The sequence below is a fragment of the Pollicipes pollicipes genome, unplaced genomic scaffold (genome assembly GCF_011947565.3).
Source record: "Pollicipes pollicipes isolate AB1234 unplaced genomic scaffold, Ppol_2.1 Scaffold_3087;HRSCAF=3621_pilon_pilon_pilon, whole genome shotgun sequence".
Taxonomy (NCBI): Eukaryota; Metazoa; Arthropoda; class Thecostraca; order Pollicipedomorpha; family Pollicipedidae; genus Pollicipes; species Pollicipes pollicipes.
The window spans coordinates 24,508,942-24,530,438 of NW_023596225.1; the positions used below are offsets into that span (position 1 = coordinate 24,508,942).

Below are 21,497 nucleotides of genomic sequence, written 5' to 3' on the forward strand. Positions count from 1 at the left end.
AGATAATCACCGAATGTGACGGTGCCAAAAGCCCGGCCGTCCGTCTGACCGGCGAAGAATGGGTGCCAAACGAGCGCCGGGACAGAGGGCGGCGCGCGCAGCCGGCGACGACGGCGGCGCCGGCCGACCGGCCGACCGCCGACCCGGCCGCATCGATCGACGCCCAGAAATGCGGCGTGAAGGCCGCGGATTCATATAAACAGCGCCGCGCCGTTCACGATCGTTCGTCATCGACCGAGCGCCACCGGCACGCTTCGGGTGCAGCCAAAACAGCCATCAGTATACAGTCGAAGCGATTATAATGCGATCAATAATGCGGGCGCGGCATGACAACATTGTTGTAACAGAGCGGCGAAAATTACAATGCCGCGGGATGAAAGATGGGCGGGGAAAGCCACGCCTCTTACCTCCTCCTTCCTCTGATCGACAGTACGGGAAAGAAAGCACGGCTTTATCGTCATGATGATTTGATAGCAAACACGCAAACAATGCCCGGACTCAATCAACGGGGGACCCAGTATACGTACGGTCGAACGACGCCCGCCCAATGAATAAACAATGGGCACGGACACAATCGCACGTAATCCGATAGACATCACGCCAAACACGACAAATCAGAGCTGAATGGGGAGACGGGGACATGGGCGAGTCCGACGTCGAAAAGACATGAAGGGCAACGGATACCGCCTGACCAGTGCAGGGGCTGAGATAACGTGCATACGCGAGGCATCGTGGCGCTCAGACCCACAGCGACACCACTCACCTTTATCCTTTTCCGGGTGATAGAAGGACAGGCCTAACGAGACGATCGCGGCGATGATCAAGATGATCAGGGTGGTGTCCTGGAGCGCCTCCCACACCAGCTCAATGAACTTCTTAGGCGGTTTTGGAGGGATGATATTTGACCCGAAGGTCTGCCGCCTGTGCTGGATGTCTGCCTGGCTTCCGCTCAGACCTGCGAGAATACCAGCACACATGCAGTCGGAATGCTATAGATCTTGGAAAGATGGATGAGACCACGGACAAAACAGGGCAGTTGAAAGTCAAGACCGACGAGGACAGTCGCCAATGTCAACCAACGTGAAACATGTTGCACCCAGCAGTATGCATACCTGACGTGGGCGGCAACTCAAACAGGAGCATACATACTGCACGGTTTATATGCTGCAACGCTGGCCACGAACTGTCCCGCAACAGCAGTACACAGTGAGTGCGGCATTGGGTCGGTTCTGTGCAGCGTGAATGGCCCATGAATGGCCGCCCCCGGGAGCTGTGCACCCCCCGCACGGGGCGCGGCGCCCAGCACGTCGACGGCAGCCTCACCGTCCTGAGGCGACGTGTACAGCTTCTTGCAGATCTCCAGGATGCCACCGAACTCGGTGTTGATGCGTTCGATGGCCTCCTGGCCGCGACACTCCATGAGCTCGCGCAGCTGCTTGAGGGTGACCCCATACTGGGTCGGCCGGCCGTCGATGGTCGCCATCTCGACACAGATGCGCCTCGAGCGTCTCCACTAGCTGCAACAGCGCAGAGCGGAGGAGGGCGTCAGGCGCGCGGCGCTCCGCCACCCCGGACGGCACGGCTCACAGCGGCGGGGCGGGCCGGCCCGCCTTCCGGCGGCCAACGGCCACGACTGACCGGCCCGATGTCCAGCCAGCGGCCGCTACAGACGTCCTTGAGCCGGCAATGAGCCGCGCATCACAACAGGGGCCGCACGCGCGCCACGCACCGGCGCCAGCCGTTCGTCGCGCCATCCGCAGACCGGCCGCACCCGCGCCCCACACCGCTACAAATAGGCCAGCTGTTGACCGTAGTAACCAAATATTTGGCGTCGGGACGCCGCCACCAGTCCGGTGCCATCGCGCACTGAACGCAGACGGTCTGCATCCAATCTCGGTCACGTCCACGCCAGCCCGACCAGAGCTCACCACCCGGCAGGCTACTGTGAGATTGCAGTGCGCCCCCCCCCCCCCCCCTCCCTCCCTCCCTCCCGAACAGAGCGCACTACGCAATTACACCAAATGGCTAGCGCCGGCCGGGCGGATGAGACCGACGGCCGCCCGGCAGGTCTGCGCGTCGATGCGCCCGGCCCGATATCGACAAAACACGGCCGCGTTCCCATCGGCCGGTCACCGAAACAGCCCGGCCGCGGCGGCGAAACGACATCGGCGGTCTGCCTCCGCCGCCGCCGAGCGGTGGGGCCGCCTCTCTGCCGCGCTGCCGCTGACGTCCCCAGCACGCAGCGCAGGGCCCCGGGACTGGCCGGTGCACGGGCAACACCGTCGCGGACGGACGGTGGGGCCGCTTCTCTGCCGCGCTCCCGCTCACGCCCCCAGCACGCAGCGCAGGGCCCCGGGACTGCCCGGTGCACGGGCAACACCGTCGCGGACGAACGGTGGGGCCGCCTCTCTGCCGAGCTCCCGCTCACGCCCCCAGCACGCAGCGCAGGGCCCCGGGACTGGCCGGTGCACGGGCAACACCGTCGCGAACGAACGGTGGGGCCGCCTCTCTGCCGCGCTCCCGCTGATGTCCCCAGCACGCAGCGCAGGGCCCCGGGACTGGCCGGTGCACGGGCAACACCGTCGCGGACGAACGGTGAGGCCGCCTCTCTGCCGCGCTCCCGCTGATGTCCCCAGCACGCAGCGCAGGGCCCCGGGACTGGCCGGTGCACGGGCAACACCGTCGCGGACGGACGCGCAATCCTCCGGACGGCGCCCGGCGCCAGCTGGTTCGCCAGGCGAGCTATCGCAGCCCACATCGCAGCCGCATTCCGGCGGGACCAGTTCTCGTGCTCCGACCAACAGCCGTTTGCGTAATGACCAGGCCAGCGGCTAGGCCCCCACACTGGTTAACATCTGTCTCGGGTGTTGTGACAAGACCCCCCCCCCCCCCCCCGCGTACACAATGCTTGCACAGAACACACGACATCCATGTGGACGGCTTCCAACAGTTTAGTCAAAATACATCCCCAAAACAGGGATGGGCAAACAGCAGCACCCAGGCAGACAACCAACTAAACTGAAGAATGGCAGTTTATGGTATGTGGCCTAGCGGAAAACAGTCAAACGAGGTCAAAACTATCACCATAGCAAACGTCACAGCTACTTACGAACGTGCTTTTCGCCACGTACAGCCCAGCCGAGAACATGGATTGATCGGTCCCTGCGTTTCACCAACTCACACATAATGTGCACTTATGGACACTCCTGTGCCATGCTTTCAGGCCTGGGTCCGAGCTGTGCCCATGAGCGAGCCAACATGAACACGTAGCCGCTAGCGCTTTATAAAATGCGTACGTAGCGGGGCACGCCGTGTTCGTAAAAATAAAACGTTTTTAGACCCGCGCTTTTTAAAGCATTGACAAGCCCTTCACTCAAAAGCGTGCGTCATCAAAACCTCAGATCCATCAATGGCTGTAAACTTCAGGTCCATCGCTGGCTGTTTTTGCGGCTTGACCGTTTGTGTTCCAGCACAGCGCCGGGCTCACCGCAAAGACTTGGGTCAAACTCTTTCAAAACCTACGGAAAGAAGCAATTGCCCGTCCCATCTTCCAGAACGTAGATACTGCATCAGTCCCACTACTATCGCCCGATTGGCTTGTTAACATGGCTATCTTTGGGCGTTTGTCAACACCATCAGATTAGATAGTTCTGCGGAATGTTTGGGACGAAGTGATATTACAGATGGTCTACGAATCGCAAGATGACGGGTTCGAGGCTTGGGGTCTGCGCATACTTTCGAGGCTGTGATACAACAGAGCCCGGCACAAGTTTCCATGCCTCCATTAGCCTGCTTCGTGCAATAAGCAAGCATATTTCATTCATTCAGTGTGAAATGTGCTGGTCTTTGGTCTTCATGACTGCAGACACGGTCTAGCACACTGGCAATGCAATTGTCCGGTTTGGCACGCTGACAACAAAATTGTTCATCAAAGAGCGCTTGATGTTGGAAAACACATTTTTGGGTGTCATCTGAGCCTGTAGAGATCCACGGCGTCTCCTTGTCCCGGACCCACTGATGAATACTTCATATTCACTCCATCGGAGTCAGATTCGGCCTGCTCCCAGGCAATGTTCCGTCAGAAGTGGCAGGCTTCTCCTCGGCAACACTTCCGGGCCCGGGAAGAGCGGCGAGTCAGAAGGCCATCATGCACATGAGGATCCACGTCCACCTGCCATCCACCAAAAACCGCTCTAGACCGGAGCCAATGCTGGGTTCCCCGTTGATAATCAGGAGCTAGATGCTCTCCAACTTGGTCTCCATGCAGCACTCGCCATTAACGGACGATTTTTCGGGACCACGTCCAGCTAGCTCAGTCAAAGCCTGGTGGGACGTCATGCCTCACATCATCGGCTCAGAGAGAGCGTCGCCAATCGGGTCCCGGCTTCTTTTGGCGGAATTTGGGCCCAAACCCAGTCGTTATGGGGATTTGGTGACTGGAACAGATTGAGTAGTGACTCGTTGCTGAAAAGAACCCGCTTCCGCTCGTGAGCAGGCTAGTCTTTACGCCTGCACATATGGTATTTGCGGGACAGTTCTTTATCGAGCAGTTTCGCATTCATACGCACACTGCAAGCCTCCATTGTCTTTTTGTTCGATCCGAGATCAGATGAGCCCTACAACTAAGTTTCTGGGCGATTTTGGTCCCAGGATTAACCTCCCTTGCAGTCAGCTGTCTCCGTGCGATTGTGGTCACTGCGGATGTGGCCGAGACATTCCAACATTGATTTCTTCCACCGACGTTTACCACAGATAACCCTGTTGATGTCTTCATCAGCTGGACAGCTTGACGATGTTTATGTTTGTTTGTTGATTGGGATCATCACCAACAGCGTCCTTCACTCGCAGGCGAAGTCGGGCGATTAGAGCAAAAGCGCCGGGATTTCCCGGTTCGTATCACGTCTACAGCCAGACAGCGGAAGCCAAGGCCGAGGTTTTTCATCCTCACGCTTGGAAACACATCGTCACGTGGCCGCTCCGCAGAACACTGGTCCCGTCCTGCTGGGCTTTAACCTGGGGTCACCTCGTGACCTCATTTTCTGTTGAGGAGGGTGCCATGAAACGTTAGTGCTCAGAACCACGACTGAGGAAAGCAAAAACACGTCGGCGCATGGTGAACGCGGGAGGTAGCCAGTATCATGACTTTTGCTGACCCCTGCGCACAGTCAGACGCTGAGCGTCCTCCTGTCCTTATCAGGACCGCCTTAAGCCTGACGGCGGCGACCGGACTGGTGATGATTTGTGCTTCAGAGCACGCCGGATGCCCTGGTCATATGACGCGGAGAAGCAGCGGGTTGAAACGGTGCGCAAGCAATAACACTAGTGAGGAGAGAAACGGTCTGAATAACTATCTTGTTTGAACAGATTGCCTCATGACTCTGTGGCATAACTTCTGGATGGTCACATTTAAGCACTGTGAAGGCAATTCAAAACCAGGCACACGCCGTCACCGACGAATCACCCCGCCACATACTCACATAGCCACACACACACACACACACACACACACATATATATATATATATATATATATATATATATATATATATATATATATAAACACACACACTCACATAAATCGCCATCTCCGCGGGCCGGAGCACACGGGTTCCCGCGAAAGCCTTCGCTCGCTCAGGCTTTCACCCGCATTTGGTTTCCGCATTAGCGCGCGCAGTTGGGACGTTCCCTGCGCTATCAAGCGTGCGCCGAAGATACCCGGTGGCGACATTTGGATAACCTTTGGCGGGCCGGCGAACTCTGGCGGTTTCGCGGCGCCCGCCATCGAGAGCGGACACGCTCGGCCCCGTGCCAGATTCACAGCGGCCAGAGCCGACTCGCGCGCTCTCCCTCTCCCTCTCTCCTTCCGTCGGCGCCCCATGGTCGGAGCTGTGAGACGGCCGCTCCTACTGTTGCACGGTGCCTTCACGGCTACTCATCGCGCGCCTGTTGCTGGCGTTTTGCTCGCGGCTCAACGAACGGCCCACACAGTCGTCGGCCCTGACGTGCCAAACAGCATCCCATTTGGCAGCAACGTTGCGATTCCGAGAGAAACAACTCTTCCAATGCGTTCCAAGTCGTCACAGGTTTGGTTCATCGCAAAACGACTGACCAAGCCGACCCACGAGACAATTTTCCGGTCAGCCACACAACAATTGTCATTTACTGCCACCAAAAACGAGCTTGGGTCGACATGCTCAGAGGTCCGCTTGACGTCCGCTCAAAATTTTACGTTGAAATACACGCTAAACTTGGCTGTCATTCTTATCGTCCATTTGCCAAATATTTGGGAATCCAGACTAGGCCGGCAATACGTCCGTCAACACGATAAGCGAACACGAGTAATGAGCGAGAAGGTGCGAAGTGACCCTGGCCTATAGCCGCAGTACCCCGCCCCAGACCGATACAGATCGAGCGAGGAAGCTGGCCGCCCCCCCCCCCCCCCCCGTCCGCTCTCTCCTCCCCTCCCTCCCTCCCTCTCGGCCAGGTCCCCACGCGCAGCCCCGAACGCACGGCCGCAAGTCACGAGCGCGGCGCCGCTGGAATAAGAGGTCACAAAGCCCGAGACGGAGCGAGGCCGGCGGCGGCGCGGCCGGCGCCGGGCCCGGTGGCCGGCCGCGGCGCCGCTGGAACAAGAGATCACATAGCCCGAGACGGAGCGGGGCCAGCGGAGGCGCGGCCGGCGCCGGGCCCGGCGGACGGCCGCGGCCCGCCGCTGGAGAAAGAGGTCACACAGCCGGGAACGGATCGAGGCCTGCGGCGACGTTGCCGAACAGCCGGGGCCCGGCGGCCGGCCGCGGTGCCGCTGCGAGCAAGAGGGTCACACAAGCCCGAGACGGAGCGAGGCCAGCGGCCGCACCGCGGGCCGACGGAAGAAGGACGGCGTGGGCACGGCGGCCGGATCGTGGGCAGAGCGGCCGTCGAGCGGCGAGCGCAGCCCCGCAGGCGGGGCGGCTGGGCGACACCTCACGTGCGGCCGGCCGGGTCGGTGCCGGCTGCGCAGGCGGCTGGCCGCCAGCCCGCGGGTCGTTCCGCGCCATCGCCGGCCGTATCGATTCGCCCGGCCGGCCGGCCGGCAGCCAGCGGCCCGGACCGGCCGCCGCCGGCCGGCCGGCGTCCCAACCAGGCAGAGCCGGACCCGGCGGCAGGCCAACGACGCCGGCGGCGGCGGAGGCGGCAGCGAAGGCACCGGCAGCGGCCGGGCAGCGAGCTGTACAGGCGCCGCTGCACGGCTTGCAGGCAACACAGCGCACAGTGGTGCAGGCTCGCACGTACGCACGCAATCCGCTCCACCCGGCCGGCGTCCGACCCAAGGTCACGCGGCCGTCACACGCACACCGCACGCACGCGTCGCGGCCGCTTACCTGGGAAGCGAGCCGTCCCCGTGTCTGATCATCAGGGCCCGGTGCGGCGCGCGTGCGTCTGAAAACCAAAGAAAGGGAGTGTGAAACAGTGCTGGCCGGTCTGCCACGAGAGGCGGCCGACGACCAGCAGCGCCACGCTATTTCTGGCGCTTGGCGGCGGCGGCAGCCAGACAACCTCCTCCGGCAGAGTAAAACGAGCCCCGACCATCAGCGACAGTGTGGCCCGCTGGCAACAGGCTCCTGATGCCATCTGTCCGCCGGGCAGGCGCCCGCGGCCGCAGACGACCGCCGCCGTCTCGCGCGGCCACGCCCGCGAGACCGTTCTGACTCGCGGCCGCCACCGAGACGAGACGGCCAGCATGCAGAAAATCCCGCCCGGCCAATGTCACTGAACACGCCAGCCAGCGGTGCCAGACTAATCTCACCGCGCCCGTGTCAACTAAATCACCGGCGTCGCGCCGCGTAAGTGCACATGTGCTCGGCCGAACGGCCGCGGTTAGGCGGGGATTATTCCAAAGGCCGGGCATTACGGGCAGCCGCGGCTGGGGCGCCGGCAATATGGGCGGCGCGCGGACACTGTCGAGAGCCGGCGGCGGCGGTCAGCGCCGTCCGGCCGCTCCGAGCGGTGCTCCCAGCTGTCGGCCGATGTCGGTCAAGAGCGTGTGAGCCGGCGGCGCCGGCCGGCGCGACGCCAGGGCACGGGCGCGAAGGCCAGGCCGGCCCGTAGGCAGCGGGCCGCCAGGGCGCCACCGGCCTCGCCACCCGCCCGGCTCCACAGCGAGACGCCCGATCGATCTCCGCCCGCAGACAGAAACACGGGCCGACAGAGACGGGCCACCCGCACGGCCGCGTACGCCGCGCAGGTGCGTGCTGCGGTCGACGAAAAGAGAATGCGAAAGCCAACGAGGCGCATCAAAACTTTACCTAGAGCGACGGCTCATCTGGCAACTGGTGCAATGACGGCTTCGGCGTGTTCTCTCAGGAAGAAGGGAGGAAGGTAAGTGTAGCTTGTAAATTATGCAGCGCAAACTACATAATTCTGTCACTGCGTGAAGATGAAAACAGAGAACGAACAGAAGTAGGCATGTAAAACATTACCTTCGCAATAACTATACATTGACTCAGGTTTCCCAAGGCAGCCAAAATGTGCTGTGAAGATAGCATAATGATAAAGATAAATCAGAGTTTGACGTCATGAGAACAGCTCTCGGCTAATAGACCCATGAAAATGAGATCACAATGTGAAACCGCATGCAACGAAATTAATGAGAATATTATATGTATTATATATATTATATATATAATGACAATACTGTACTAGCCATAACTTACCCACCGTGCGTATAAATAAGCCGAAATACTCACCACCTCCGCGCCATGACCCAAAATCAGCCATCGCCATAGACCACCTTCGCTTTACTTCAGTTGCGATCGTGGCACGGTTTAACTGGCCTCACCAACTGATGTGCATCGGACCAGGGTGCCAATTAAACCCCCTTCCCCTGCCTTCAGTCAGTGATTTTACGTGAATTACGTGACAGTTTACTGGCGATCAAGGATAATATGCGGCCGGCATGCTGAAGCATAATCTGGCGCGGCCCCCCGCCAGCTGACCAAGCACGCAGACAGTCGTGCTCTGCCGTTCTCCGCCGATCGCATGACCGAACAGTGACGGCGGCGGCGGCGGCCGGCAGCCGAGACGACGGCTCGCGTGACGCGCAACCGTCTCGCCCCCTCCACCGGCAGGCCGACACGCTCGCGCAACGCCGCTGACAATTGCTCCCCGCTCCCACGGCGACAATAACGCGCCGCCGACGGCTGATCGGCGCCGCGGACCGCCGGCGGCGCGCGCGCGGCGTGGGCGGCGGCACCCGATGACAGCGGCGCCGGCGCCCGGCCACCGTCGGCAGTCGCCTTTCCACCTCGATGACGGCGGTGGCCGGCCGCCGGCTCTGACCGCAGCCCGCCCGTGCCCGGCGGCCCGGCAGCGGCGGCGCCACCGCACCCAGCCCGGCTCCGCTGCTGCCCGTTTACGATAATAACGCAACATTAAATGCGCCCTGACATTCGACCCCCGCTAATTGTAAATTTCACCTGTCCGGCGGCGGTGGCCAGCTGTCTGGGAGTGGGGACGTGCGGTAGGCAGCCGACATGCAACCCGGCGCGGTCGGCCGGCGCAGCCGCTGCCAGCCGGCGGTGGCAGCGGCTGCTGGCATCAGTCGCACCGTTCCCCGCCAAAGACAACGCCAATCGCTCGGAGCCCATGGTCGGGGCTTTACGATGAAGGGCAGGGGCTTTATGTTGACTGGTCTCGATTGGCAGAAGACGCCCGCGCTCTTCTCGCCGACCAGTCGGGGACGCGCTCAGAGCAGTGCGTTGCAGATACACACCTCCACGTGACCGACGGGATATGAGAGTGGCCCTATCCACTGGCCCTGGGTTCGAGCCCATGAGACTGCGGACTGTTCACCCTCAACATTTACCGGTCAGCTGTCCGCAGACCACAGGGTCTGCGTGGTACAAGGCGGTCATGTCTTAACATTGCACCTGCGAAACGAAGTGCATCTCTCCGCGATCCTCCTTGGCCAAAACGCACCAAACGAGATTCCTTGCATGCATCGAAAAGCACTACCAGCACTTTGGATTTAGGACAAAAAGTTCACTTAGCTCTGACCCAACACCGCCAGCCACAACCATTTGAAACCACTTGAAACGATAACCAATTGAAAGGTCATAAAAGAAAGCGTGCCATGGTTTTGCACTTTTCAGCTATAACTAGATCAGACGTATGCGATTTCATGAGAAATAGCAGTTTCGTCTAAATTCTGAACAGCTCAGAATACCGATTCGAAGTAGCCGCTCCGGTGGGAAAATCTCGTTGGACTCCCTGTTCACCACTGCGAGTTACGCCGTTCATTTGTGATTCATTTTTCAGTGTGTGTTCCGTGATGTTTGCAACACACCAGTTCGTAAAAATGTTTGTGCAATGAATGGCACACATGCTTGGAACGCTCCGTTTAGAGAAAATGTTGAAAATGTGGTCACCGTTGCGAAATTTAAACGAATCGTTGAATTTGAAACAGGCGTTTCAACACAGTGGGTATTCCGCAGCGCATTTTGGTTTTGTTGTTGATTGGAGTTTTAGGGCGCGTATTTTTTTTTTTTGGGGGGGGGGTTTGGGAAACAGACGTATCACATCGTCAAGACCGATGCAATTATGCAAATTTTAACCAGTGTGCTTTTCGGTACATAACCTGCGCCGTTAGCTATGCCAACCACACACGTTCATCTGTACTGTCGTTATTCACATCTGTAGAGGTGTCAGTTTTAAGCCGAGACGCACGCGATGTGCGGGTTAAGACTGACCAAAAATGGTGCCCCTAGTCTGAAACAGCTGACGACGGCCCTCAGCAGATTCAGCCGTCCTCAGTTGTAGCAGACGAGGGCTATACTCTGGGGCCACAAAGAAAGAAGTGTGTGTAGTCCTGTGAAAACGTAAGTTGGATTCGAGCATAATTCAAATGAATCTCCTCATTATATAATGATTCTTGGTGGCGTTTCAGCGGCACTACCCGGTGCATTTATTACACGTGAATAATCCTGAGCTGTCACGCGTAAGTACGTTTTTGACAAGTGCCACAAAGCACGGATGCTTCCTTTCCCAACGGGACACAAATTTGCCCCTATTCAGAGGCACAATGGACATTTTGAGAGCAGACTAGCTTTTACGTTAACAATATCACGGAGGAAGAAGAGAGGGGGGGGGGGGGAGATGGCACGATCTGGCTTGTATTAGCTTTTAAGTCACAGAGAAGGGTAAAGCAAGTCAACTAGACTTTGGTCAATCAAACCACATTTCTGCGAGATATCAAGATGACACCTTCGACAAAACCCGATTGGTGTACTTTGTTTGATTCCGTGGGTTTAATCAAGCACCCGGGTTACGGAAGCTGGCCAGTCCTATGTAATTTTGCCGACGAGATGTGTCAGTTGCTGAGCTTTTCGATATGGCTCATAGACCGCAACGCCTCACGTTTGCTCACCAGACCCTATATAAACGTGTCACATAGACAGAGTGCATTCTCGTCCTCAAACTATAGCTCCCTCACGCTGGCATAACGATACCTGTCGTGCGTCATCGGGCATCATAACTTTAAACGCATTTCCTCTTGAGATTTAACCAGCAAAGTGCTGAAACTGGCTTAACACGCGCCCGGCGAGGAGTCAAATTGCCTTCCCCCCCCCCCCCAAAGTGTTTTCTAGAATGATTTCCGAGCGGCACGCAGTAGCCGCGCAACACTTTGCAGAGCTAAAGAGAATGGAATAGCAGATATTTTGATGCCAAAAAATCGGATGTACCTTGTACGGTCGCTGACTTATGGCAGGTCAAAGTCAGGCCATGGGAGTCAGCGAAGGGCATTTCTATGTAATCGTTCAATGCAATGCGACAACGGAGTGTTAGACGAAACCATACATACCTGAGATAGTTTCGTACGCAATTAACCAATTGAATGTCAAATTACAACCAATCCCTTCCTGTCGACCTACGGTCAGACAGGAAGGTTAGAACAAGATCAAAACTAATCTGATTTTGACTCGAGCTTGGTTTCATGGGGTAGTCTCGGGTTTCTCCTTTCGAATTTTCTAATGACAGGGACCACAACAGACATGTCACATGGATTTGTTAAAGACAGGTCAGAGTAGGTCAGTGATCTAAAATAACCAAGGCCAAAATTTGGTTTTTAAGCACATGGCACCTGGCGCGATCCCTGACGCTTGTTCTAATGGGAAAGGGCAGCAAATTCGTAAGAATTTTGTCACCTCGACCTCATTAAGGTCAAACAGGTCACTGGCGTCACTCACTCTTCGCTTAGAACGGGTATCTAGTTTCACTGCGGTTGCATGAGTTTTGGGGGACACAAGACACCAATCTGGAATCTGACCTTGTTTGACCTTATTCAACCTCAAGGTCACGATCCGCGAACCTCAAATTTTGACACACATGAGTTCACGTACAGGTCAATCTATCGTTTGAATTTGATGTCTAGCTATCTTAGTTTTCGAGATCTCAGCGGGGTCACATTGACCCCACCCCACCCCACCCCACCCGAGCGAAGGGCATTCAGCCGGCCACCCACGCCCGTGCTAAAGGATCAAGCTCGTGGAGCCTTGGTCACACCGTTCCAGACGTTGCCAAGTTTCAATGGCACGTATCACATACCATTAGGCCAGCGACACGAATGACGCAATCTATGACGTCAGCATTGCACCAGGCTGCCCATCTTGTTTATGGAACTTGATACAGAGTGGCAGGTGCTGGTGCCGTTCCAGTACCGTGCCAGAAACGACAAGAGGCATTCACAGTAAACGTCTTGCTCGGTACATTATCGATCTACGTCTGGCACCTCTCACGTGAGAGGCTCCATGAGACTTTCAGTAAGGCTGGCGACGTCATGCATGCTGGTAGTCTAAATCGAGCAGGCTGGGCGGAAATTCGAACACAAAGTACGCCGCCCAGTATTCATCGGGCGTAGCCAGAATCCTCAATCTACCGAATTCACCGCCAGCCACAACACACTTCCCTTGCACTGCGCACAAATCACGCCAAGCGTCTTACACGTGACTGACATAATTTGCTTGCCCTGTCTTCGACCGCTGCCTGCCTCTTGAGCCCCGCCCGCCACTGCCAGAAGGACGTTGCGTTCGCCAGTTAAAGTGAGCTAGTGAGGAAAAAACGAGGGCGTCGCTGCCGTGCGGGCTGACGACAGCCGGCACGGGGGAGGGGAGGCAATGAACTGGCTCATGTGTGACAGCGCAGTCATGCGACATGTAAATATATCGCCAATGCCGTCAGCACCGGAATGTGGTGTCAGGTGTGTCGCAGTCATGGAAGGCAAGTCTCGTATGGCCTCCATGGTTGCATTAAACAATTAAAGTATCGTTTTAGTAATTACGAGTTGGGTCCGTCAAAAAACGCTTTTGAGTTGCATGCGCACTCGCATGCGACGCGTTCAAGGCTTCTGATTCTACAGCGTCTTCCTTTCAATCGGATATCCACTTTTTCGTGGCAATAAGACGGCAGTTTTGGGAATGTAATGGGAACAATGGTGGCTTTATTACATCATGCTGGTACAGCTACCCATTCACCCATGCTGACATCGATATTTGCAGGAGGGTTGACAATGTAGGGAAGGAACGGCTCGGAAAAGCGCGCACGAATCAGACGACGTTGCCCATTTTTTGTCCGGCACAATCGTATTAAAGACATGAAGATTCCCAAAACGTTTCTACATTTAAGGCTTCTACAAAACTGAGAAAATAAGATTTTCAGGGGAGCGCCACGTGCGTCAACGTGCAGCGTTTTATGGAGCGTCAGCACTTGCAGTGGCCACAAGAGCATGACCGAGATTCGAGCCCAGGCCCTGGGTTCTAAAGGCGCTTAACGCTCGGCCACTTCACGATACATTTTTATATAATGCATTGAGACAAAGCTTTTCGCTGAAGGCTTAAGAATCAATATGAGGTAATGAGGTAATTAATCGAGTTATACTCGCATTTTAGTATCATTCTGTCTGAAATTGTATAATACCTAAATATAAAACAAGCTGGTGATAATATCAGGCGCGGATGTGACAGGCGCAACAACGCCTCGCAAACATCCGGCCACGATCAAAGAACCCGATACAAAATTAGCCAGCGTCATTTCGCACCGGTTCCAAGAAATAAAAGTAACCGCCATCGACTCGCTTGCTGGAAAGTCCGGACGATAGCAGTCCGTCACCGACCTCCCCAGGACAGGCAATCCGAATGGTCAATGATTCCCCGTGATTTCGAAGTTGAATATTTCATTCGAACGCCCGAGCCGACTCGTCGAAATCCGAACACAGCGCGATCGGTGGCACGTGATGTTTCAAGCGCGCACGGACGGATACCGCGGATGCCGTTGCTGCATGCACATTCCATAACGGCTGCCCGCAATAATGTCTTTATTAGCGACTTAAATGCCGGGCACATCATTGAGCGAGGAACGAACGATTTCTAAGGGAGTAAGATGAATTGTGATCGTTGTTGTCCCAACAAACGTACACCACTGGCTATCCGAGAAAAAGTTCAAAATTAGTCCACGCAACACGGATCAAATGCTCGCAAAGCCAAAAAGTATGAAGCTTTCTGTATTATGTCTCAAACGCACGCTTAAACATTCGAATGTACCGTCGACTTGTCGGCGGTGACGCGTCCCACCTCAAGTTTGAGGCGGCCCTGAACTCTTCAAGGTTCGTTGGCTTGTCCCCGGGGACGCGGTGTTTTTAGGCTACACCACAGCATGAAGTCCGGGGGCGACAGGTCAGGCGAGTGAGAAGCCACAGCACGGCAGTCTTAAACTGTGTGCCTTCCAGGGAAATGCTAGGCCAAACAATCTAGTGAAGTTCGCGTCGTGTGCGGTGTCGCTCTGTCCCGCTAGACCCCCTCATCGTCCCGATAGATCCCGCGAAGTCGTCCCAGGGCCGCCCTCGTTCTCAAAGAATGGTCTTCTGGAGCCACAACTTGACGAGTGTGAGATCATTGACGACAGCCATTGTTTTGTTGTTGTTTTTTGTCGTGTTTTATCAGTCAACAGCCGTTCGAATGCCGTCGTAGCCTTCCTTTTGGCAGAAATGCACTTGTCACAGTTCAGTACGATGTGAATTAGCTTTTGTCTGGGCCACCCTGTCTAAACGGTACCCTCACCTAAACAAAGTGTGTTTGTTTCGCCTCTCGACGACTTCTTTACGAATCTGATATTATTGTCTTGTTAAACCGTACCGCACAATCGGGAGACCCCACTCAGTGTTACCGGTATCCCTTCTCGCGGAAAAACAAGCCATTTTAGCACGATTACGTTAAATCGGTTGGTGATCAGAAGACACACGCCGCTCTCCATGCATGCGACATAAGGACTGTTTTCTTAGAAGTCATGTGGTGTGCTGAACTGCAGTGCGTAGTAGGCCGAACCGTTTGGTTGGATGCATTTCTAAGGTGAGTCCCCGCACTAAGCAGCGCTGGTTGCGTGAGCCCTGACCCCCTCCCCCCGCATTCGATTGCAAAGTTCTAAGTCAACGGCGGCATTTTACCGCAAAAGTGTAACGTGCCGCCATGCCCGGGACGGTCCGCCCTGCCCTCTGACGTAACCTGACCGTTAGCGCGGGCGCTGCCACCGGCCGCAGGCCATCCCAGTCAGGGACAGACAGTTAATGCCTGACACGATTCGAACTCACCCCGAACCACCAGGAGAGAATCGGACAGCAGGCGCTCTAATCTGAGCTATATAGACGGTCAAGTACATTTCAGGACGGGGCAGTTCAAAGTACAGCTCAGCGCCACACACATCACCTAGCTCTACCACACAACAAATATCCAGGAATGGAATAAAAAATTGCGCGGTTCGCTCGGGAGTAAAAGGAATAATGAGATGGTGTTGATTTATTTTTGCGAAGAAACCTGACCATTGGCACATCTTCCAAACATCAAGTTTTCTCAATATATTCAGTTATATCGACAACGTCGCTTAGCCACCAACTTTACGCATATTTAGGTCTATTATTTTCCAAACGAACGCTCCCTACTAAAACGTTGAAACACATGTTCAATAATTCCCTTACTTACACCGACCCTAACACGTATCACTGCGATAGTGATGCTGTTTTTTAATACAACCACTAGTGACCTGTCCGGTCACCGGCCTTTGCCTGCTCTGTCCTCGCAGCCATCGGCGCGTCTCTGGGGAAGGGCGTGGAAGTTCATTTTCGCTTTTACATATATAGGTAACCTCCTGGCAGTATACATGATCCAAAATACGCAGCCTCTCGCTTGTATGTGTTTTGTACGTGTCATTCACCATAAGCCAGTTTTTTGCGTCTCGTGTCACCTTAGAAGAGAAACATCAATTTTTTATTACGAGCCGCTTGACTACGTCTTTTTTCTGTAAATCACGACCCATTCTAAGGTTGTGACAGCACCGTATCGGCCTAAAATGAGACATCATCCAGTTGCAGCCAACTATAAAAATGAGATCGATCATACATTTAAAAGAACAAATTCTCCGCTTTTGACAACGGGTACATAAAGCGAAGTGCCCGAGTAATCATCAGGTTTTGGGGATAGGTTAGGTTAACTAAGGCTTACCCGCCCAACTGGTTTAAGAAAATAACACCGCTGACGCCGTGTAAACGAATTTATTGACATATAACCACAGTCACCCCTCAACTTTACGGCTCACGAGAGCACGTGGTCCTTTCCGTTTCATACGCCTGGTGGAAAGTCTCACTGCCTCCTAGGCCACGTGAGCACGTGTCTTCGACGGTATCCCGCATTTAACATTGATCATTCGCTTGAATTGATGTGTCTGCGGGGTTTTCGCGCGTACAACACTCTTCAGGTTCCAAAAAGATACAGAGCTAAGGGGCGGTGAGATAGGGCGAAGGCGTCGGCCAACACAAGGTTGGAAAAACGAGTCCAATGTAAAATCAATCAATCCTAATTATTCCGTGCTTACACAAGTATTCCATGTCAGATACTTACCATGTCATGCCCAGAAATGGCGTGAATCGGCTTGTGGTGTGATTTCAAAATAGATGTCCCCGCGCGCTCAAGCTGTACGATATTTTCCTCTTCAATGTGGCAATTTTTGAGGCGGCCGAATCTCCACACTTCTCCTTTTTGCACAATACCGGCTGGATGTCATGCGATCCAGCGTTACTATGCATGCGGCAGTCTGGGAGATTCAAATGTGAGAAGTCTGGTAGTGCGCCAGTTGGCGCGCCAGTCGTGCGTGGTTCTCGAATGACGAGATACCGGCATGTCGTGCAGCAAGAATCACGGTCATCTCTCGCGATTTGAGAACCACACATGCCGGGCGCGCTGGCTTGCACACTGTCTGACTTTCGCACGCCGATATCGATCCAACCTTAACAACTGTGCGCAGGTCGTCAAAGTGGCATCAGGCCCACCCAAGCGACGTCAATGCTTATCAACCTGAAATGACCACGCTTAACCCTCCAACGTGATCGTCACGAGGAATGTGCCGCAAATACACGGTTTGCCTAACGCTTCACAAGCACAAAACAGACATGGGAGACTTCTGAACCAAGGACAGGGTCAGCGGCAGCTGACAGTTTCTCCCAGCCGGCTTGTCCTTAGAAAAACAGGGTGACGCAAACTTTGATCAGCCCTGCAGCCCTGGGCACTTGGCAGCAAGCACCTGAGTCATTTACGGCCATTTGTCGGCCATTTAGGACTTGGTCCCGTCACAGCAAAGCAGACAATTATGATCAAAACCATCAGAACGTACAAGACTGTTATCTACACAATTTCCCTGCACATGACAGTGAACTCCTACCACATAACGATGCGACTTTTAAGTTCTAACAGCTAGCTATATGGCAAAATTTATGATAGCGGATCAGTTCTATGTTTTTGGACAATGTTCAAGTACTTTTGGAAGTCAACTTTTGTCTTTCATAGAAACTAAATTAATTGGAAAAGAACTTGCTGCAGAGCTGGGACACCGAGTCTGTCTGCTAGGCGTGTCGCGAACATGCCCTCTAGTCTCCAGATGTCTAGCGTTGTAAACGGGCGATCGTGCCAACCCAATGTCTTTCAAGTAGCGAGCAACATCATCTCTGGAAACGTCCAAGCTGCCTTGAGCATATTTTTGATAATATCGCAAACCACTTGTCCCGACAAAAGAAACCATTTGCAAGGTTTAAGAAAAGGGGGCGAAAAGATGAGAGACTTGCTATTCACACAACTCGATCCAAATTTATTCGCCGTCGCACATGGCAGAAACCGCGATCCAATAATTCACACAGCCTTCGCCTCAGTGAGTCAAAATTTCCATACATCAGGCAGTAGTAAGGGCCTTATTCCTCGGAGAAAAACGTGGGCATAGAGACATAAATTTGGAATGGCAAGTCACAGTTTTTCCATAGTTTATTCCACGGGTTTTGCCACACTTTGCTACAATTTTAGCCAGCTTTTGTGGCTCGCTGTTTGAAAAAAGAAACTTAAAAATCTGGTAGGATCATCGGCAAGCAATTTTGAATTTACTGATGCTATTGTTCCGATAAAGGCATGTTGCCGAGGCATGAGTGCGTTTACATCTCCATTCTCCTGATTTTCTCCGAGGAACACGGCTATTACTACTGCCTCACCCACGCGAATAATGTCCCCCGCAAATGCACTTAATAACTTACGTTAGTCAAAATCTGTTCAAAAACATAGCACACACCTGATAGCAAGAACTCCATAACCTACGTAAGTCATAATTTGTTTTTTTTTAAACACAGCACTCATCCGATAGTAACGCAAAGTGACTGAAAAAACTGCATGATGACCATTCATGGGCAAAATGGAAAGGGAGTAAAGTGTGATCTTCATGGCAGGCTTTTTCAGCCCAACAGTATGCTCTAGTATCCCTTAGCTCGAGGTAGATTTGACTGCGCTCATTACCTCTGGAGTCCGTTTGCATGTTACACAACTTTGTTTACGGCGGGATAATGAATTCATAACCCTGAGTGGCGTCGTGTTACAAGTGCCTATTGGAGTGGTCATGCAGCATCCAAGCCATGGTCAATGGTAGTAGGGCAGCGGTTCAGATGCTAATTCATGCACCAATTATAACAACGACCCCATGTGTTCTAATCATGTCACTCGTATACCAGCGTGATGTTGCTGTTCTTTTGGCCGAATAAGGAGCATTCTTATTATGTTATGACATAATGGATGCAAACATAATCACCGTCCAAATAACTCAGCCGGCAGAGTGCTGAACCCCGGACCACTGATGTGCCAGCCTATGAAGGTCCGCCTCCCAGAAATTTAGCTTGATTATTCAGCTCGTCAGAGGCGGCCCACTGACAAGTGACCACGAGAGTGTCAGGCTGCAACGGGGCGTCCGTGTCATGCTATTGCATGTCACGTTAAAAGTTTGGCCGCAATTGTCCACTGCACTGAAATTGGTCTACTAGACAGATGGGCCCTGGGCCCTCGCAACAATTCAAGCTTAGCGAGCATTGTGATCCCAAAGTCGGCCATGCAAAACGTTACGTTTAGTTTGTTAACAGGATATAATGGCCACTGAAATTCCGCCAGTTTTAGCTCATTCTAATCGGTAAGAAGACGATCAAATCGAGAAAGCGGCAGAAACTGTTGCAGCCGACTGAATCTCCAACCCTTATCAAGATGTCTGCAGCGCAGCAGGCCGACCTGTTCTTCGCCGGTGTCATTTCTCCGCGTCACATGAATATGCACGGCGAAGCCTCGCTGAGTTCGATGTGCTGATTGTTCGGATACTATTTCCATCCTGTTTGCATCAACACAAAGGAATTCTTGGTCCTTCAATCCACTCACCCTGCACGAACTTGTTTGAAGTAAATGAGCTGAGGTGGAAAATATCTGATAAATTTCGATACCGTAACTTGTTTGGTGAAAGTCCCAACAAGACCCTTTCAACACGCGCTTTTGTCACCCAGAGAACATCGCATCAGTCAAACGATACCCTGAGACAATGAAGGTAACCAACGTTGATATGGGTGTTGTTACGGGACAGTCTTACGGAATAATAAATAAATAAATAAATATATGTGTATATATATATATTTATTTCTATATATATATATATAGGATATATAAGGTGTATAAGCAAGCAACAGATTTGATGAAATAGGCTCACTTATAAGCACCGATATGCTTAAACGTGTTCCTCAACATGGCATTGCTTGATTGCGTGATGGGACGTCTGTATGACGTTGAGGTGCTGCCAGACTAGCCGTGCAAATTTACCACCCTGTCACTTACTTGCATTTAAAAGTCGCCGGAGATAACAGTTAGGTCCTACAAGCGTTCGCTGACCTAAATATCGCTATGTGCTCGTGTTTTGGCCCTTTCTCGCGGTGTTCTTACATATCTATCCGTGGGTGTAAGAAGTTAACTTACATTCACATAGTCGGTAATGGCGCTAGTCAACTTTTTCGCTTGGCACATGCGACTGGCCCGACCCTCCTATCCTCTTTCTTTCCGTCTGTTCGCGACGCCCCGCTTATCCGGACCAGGGTGCATGCGCCAGCCACGAGCAGGCCGATGTGACTCTGGGAAGGGGAACCCCGACCAGGTGTCCAGCGCGCACTTCTAAGGGTCCCCGCGCGGGCTAAAAAAGGGTCCTTGGCGGTTGGCCCCCCGGGGCGCATGTACTCCTGCCCCGCCGTTACTCATTCTCCTTCATCCTATGGTCCTGAGATGATCATTTCTGGTTAAAACGGCTCTAATACCAGCAACCTTGTGATTAGTTGCGCAGCTTGCTCAACACTGACTGTGAGCCAATCGACGTTCATTATGTCGGGAAATCGTGTACACGGACGGCAGATCTGGGCGGTTCGACGATAATATTCTTCTTAACCGCGAACGTCGCATGACCTATGGGGTGGCCGGGTTTGAATGCGTTGCTATGGCATCATGCATGCCTGAATGGCCTTGAAATGGTCTGCATGAAATAGTACGCACATACTGAACAGAAACATTGAACAGATATGCACACAGAAACTATAGGGTTTTAGGCCTTGAGAGGGACAGGACTACGAACTGCACTGAGTATGATCCTTCGGTGGTACGCGTGCAACGCGATTACTCGTGTCATGTTCGAAGCAAAAAGCAAAATCAACTTTTTGCTCGAAGGCTCAGAAAATGGTGAGTTTTCAGCCACATTCGTGCAAAACGTAACTGTACAAAATTGTCATTCTCAGTTCAAAACAACATACAAGGGTGCTACGTTTTCATACCATTCATCACGCACGGACAGCGGGACCTGGCACACCAGGCACGCAGCAATGACCGTGGCTTTCGGCTATACGAAATAAGCACGTCCGTTGCAGAAATGAAAATAATTTTTAAAATGTTGACCAGTTTAGGATACTTTAGTACGCTTCGCACACGTAGGTCTGTGTAAAGACATGCCCACAAATATGTTCTCACTTTATCCCCCCCGGTGAAGCCAATGATGCCCATGTGACATTTGGACGGGGCGATGCTAAATATAACGTTTATACCCATCCCACGACCACCCCCACGCCACCCCCTGAACACTCGCCCCATACACGGAATATT

At 53.8% G+C, this 21,497-nt stretch overlaps 1 protein-coding gene across 13 annotated transcripts in view; it reads right to left on the reverse strand.

The window, feature by feature from the left end:
* PMCA (plasma membrane calcium-transporting ATPase 3) overlaps positions 1–21,497 on the reverse strand; it is a 64,639-nt gene that overhangs the window by 28,767 nt on the left and 14,375 nt on the right. For 9 of the 13 annotated variants that reach the window (XR_005096066.1, XR_005096065.1, XR_005096062.1 and 6 more), the window contains exons 3-6: positions 7,362–7,419; positions 1,324–1,517; positions 764–955; positions 408–419 (exon numbers count right to left, since the gene is read on the reverse strand). Coding sequence is in view for 8 of the 13 variants with exons in the window: in XM_037238780.1 (XP_037094675.1) it covers positions 408–419; positions 764–955; positions 1,324–1,483 (364 nt within the window). In the remaining 5 variants the exon portion in view is untranslated. The remainder of the gene's footprint in view (positions 1–407; positions 420–763; positions 956–1,323; positions 1,518–7,361; positions 7,420–21,497) is intronic. The other 4 variants (XR_005096064.1, XM_037238784.1, XM_037238783.1 and 1 more) reach the window with 1 other exon arrangement.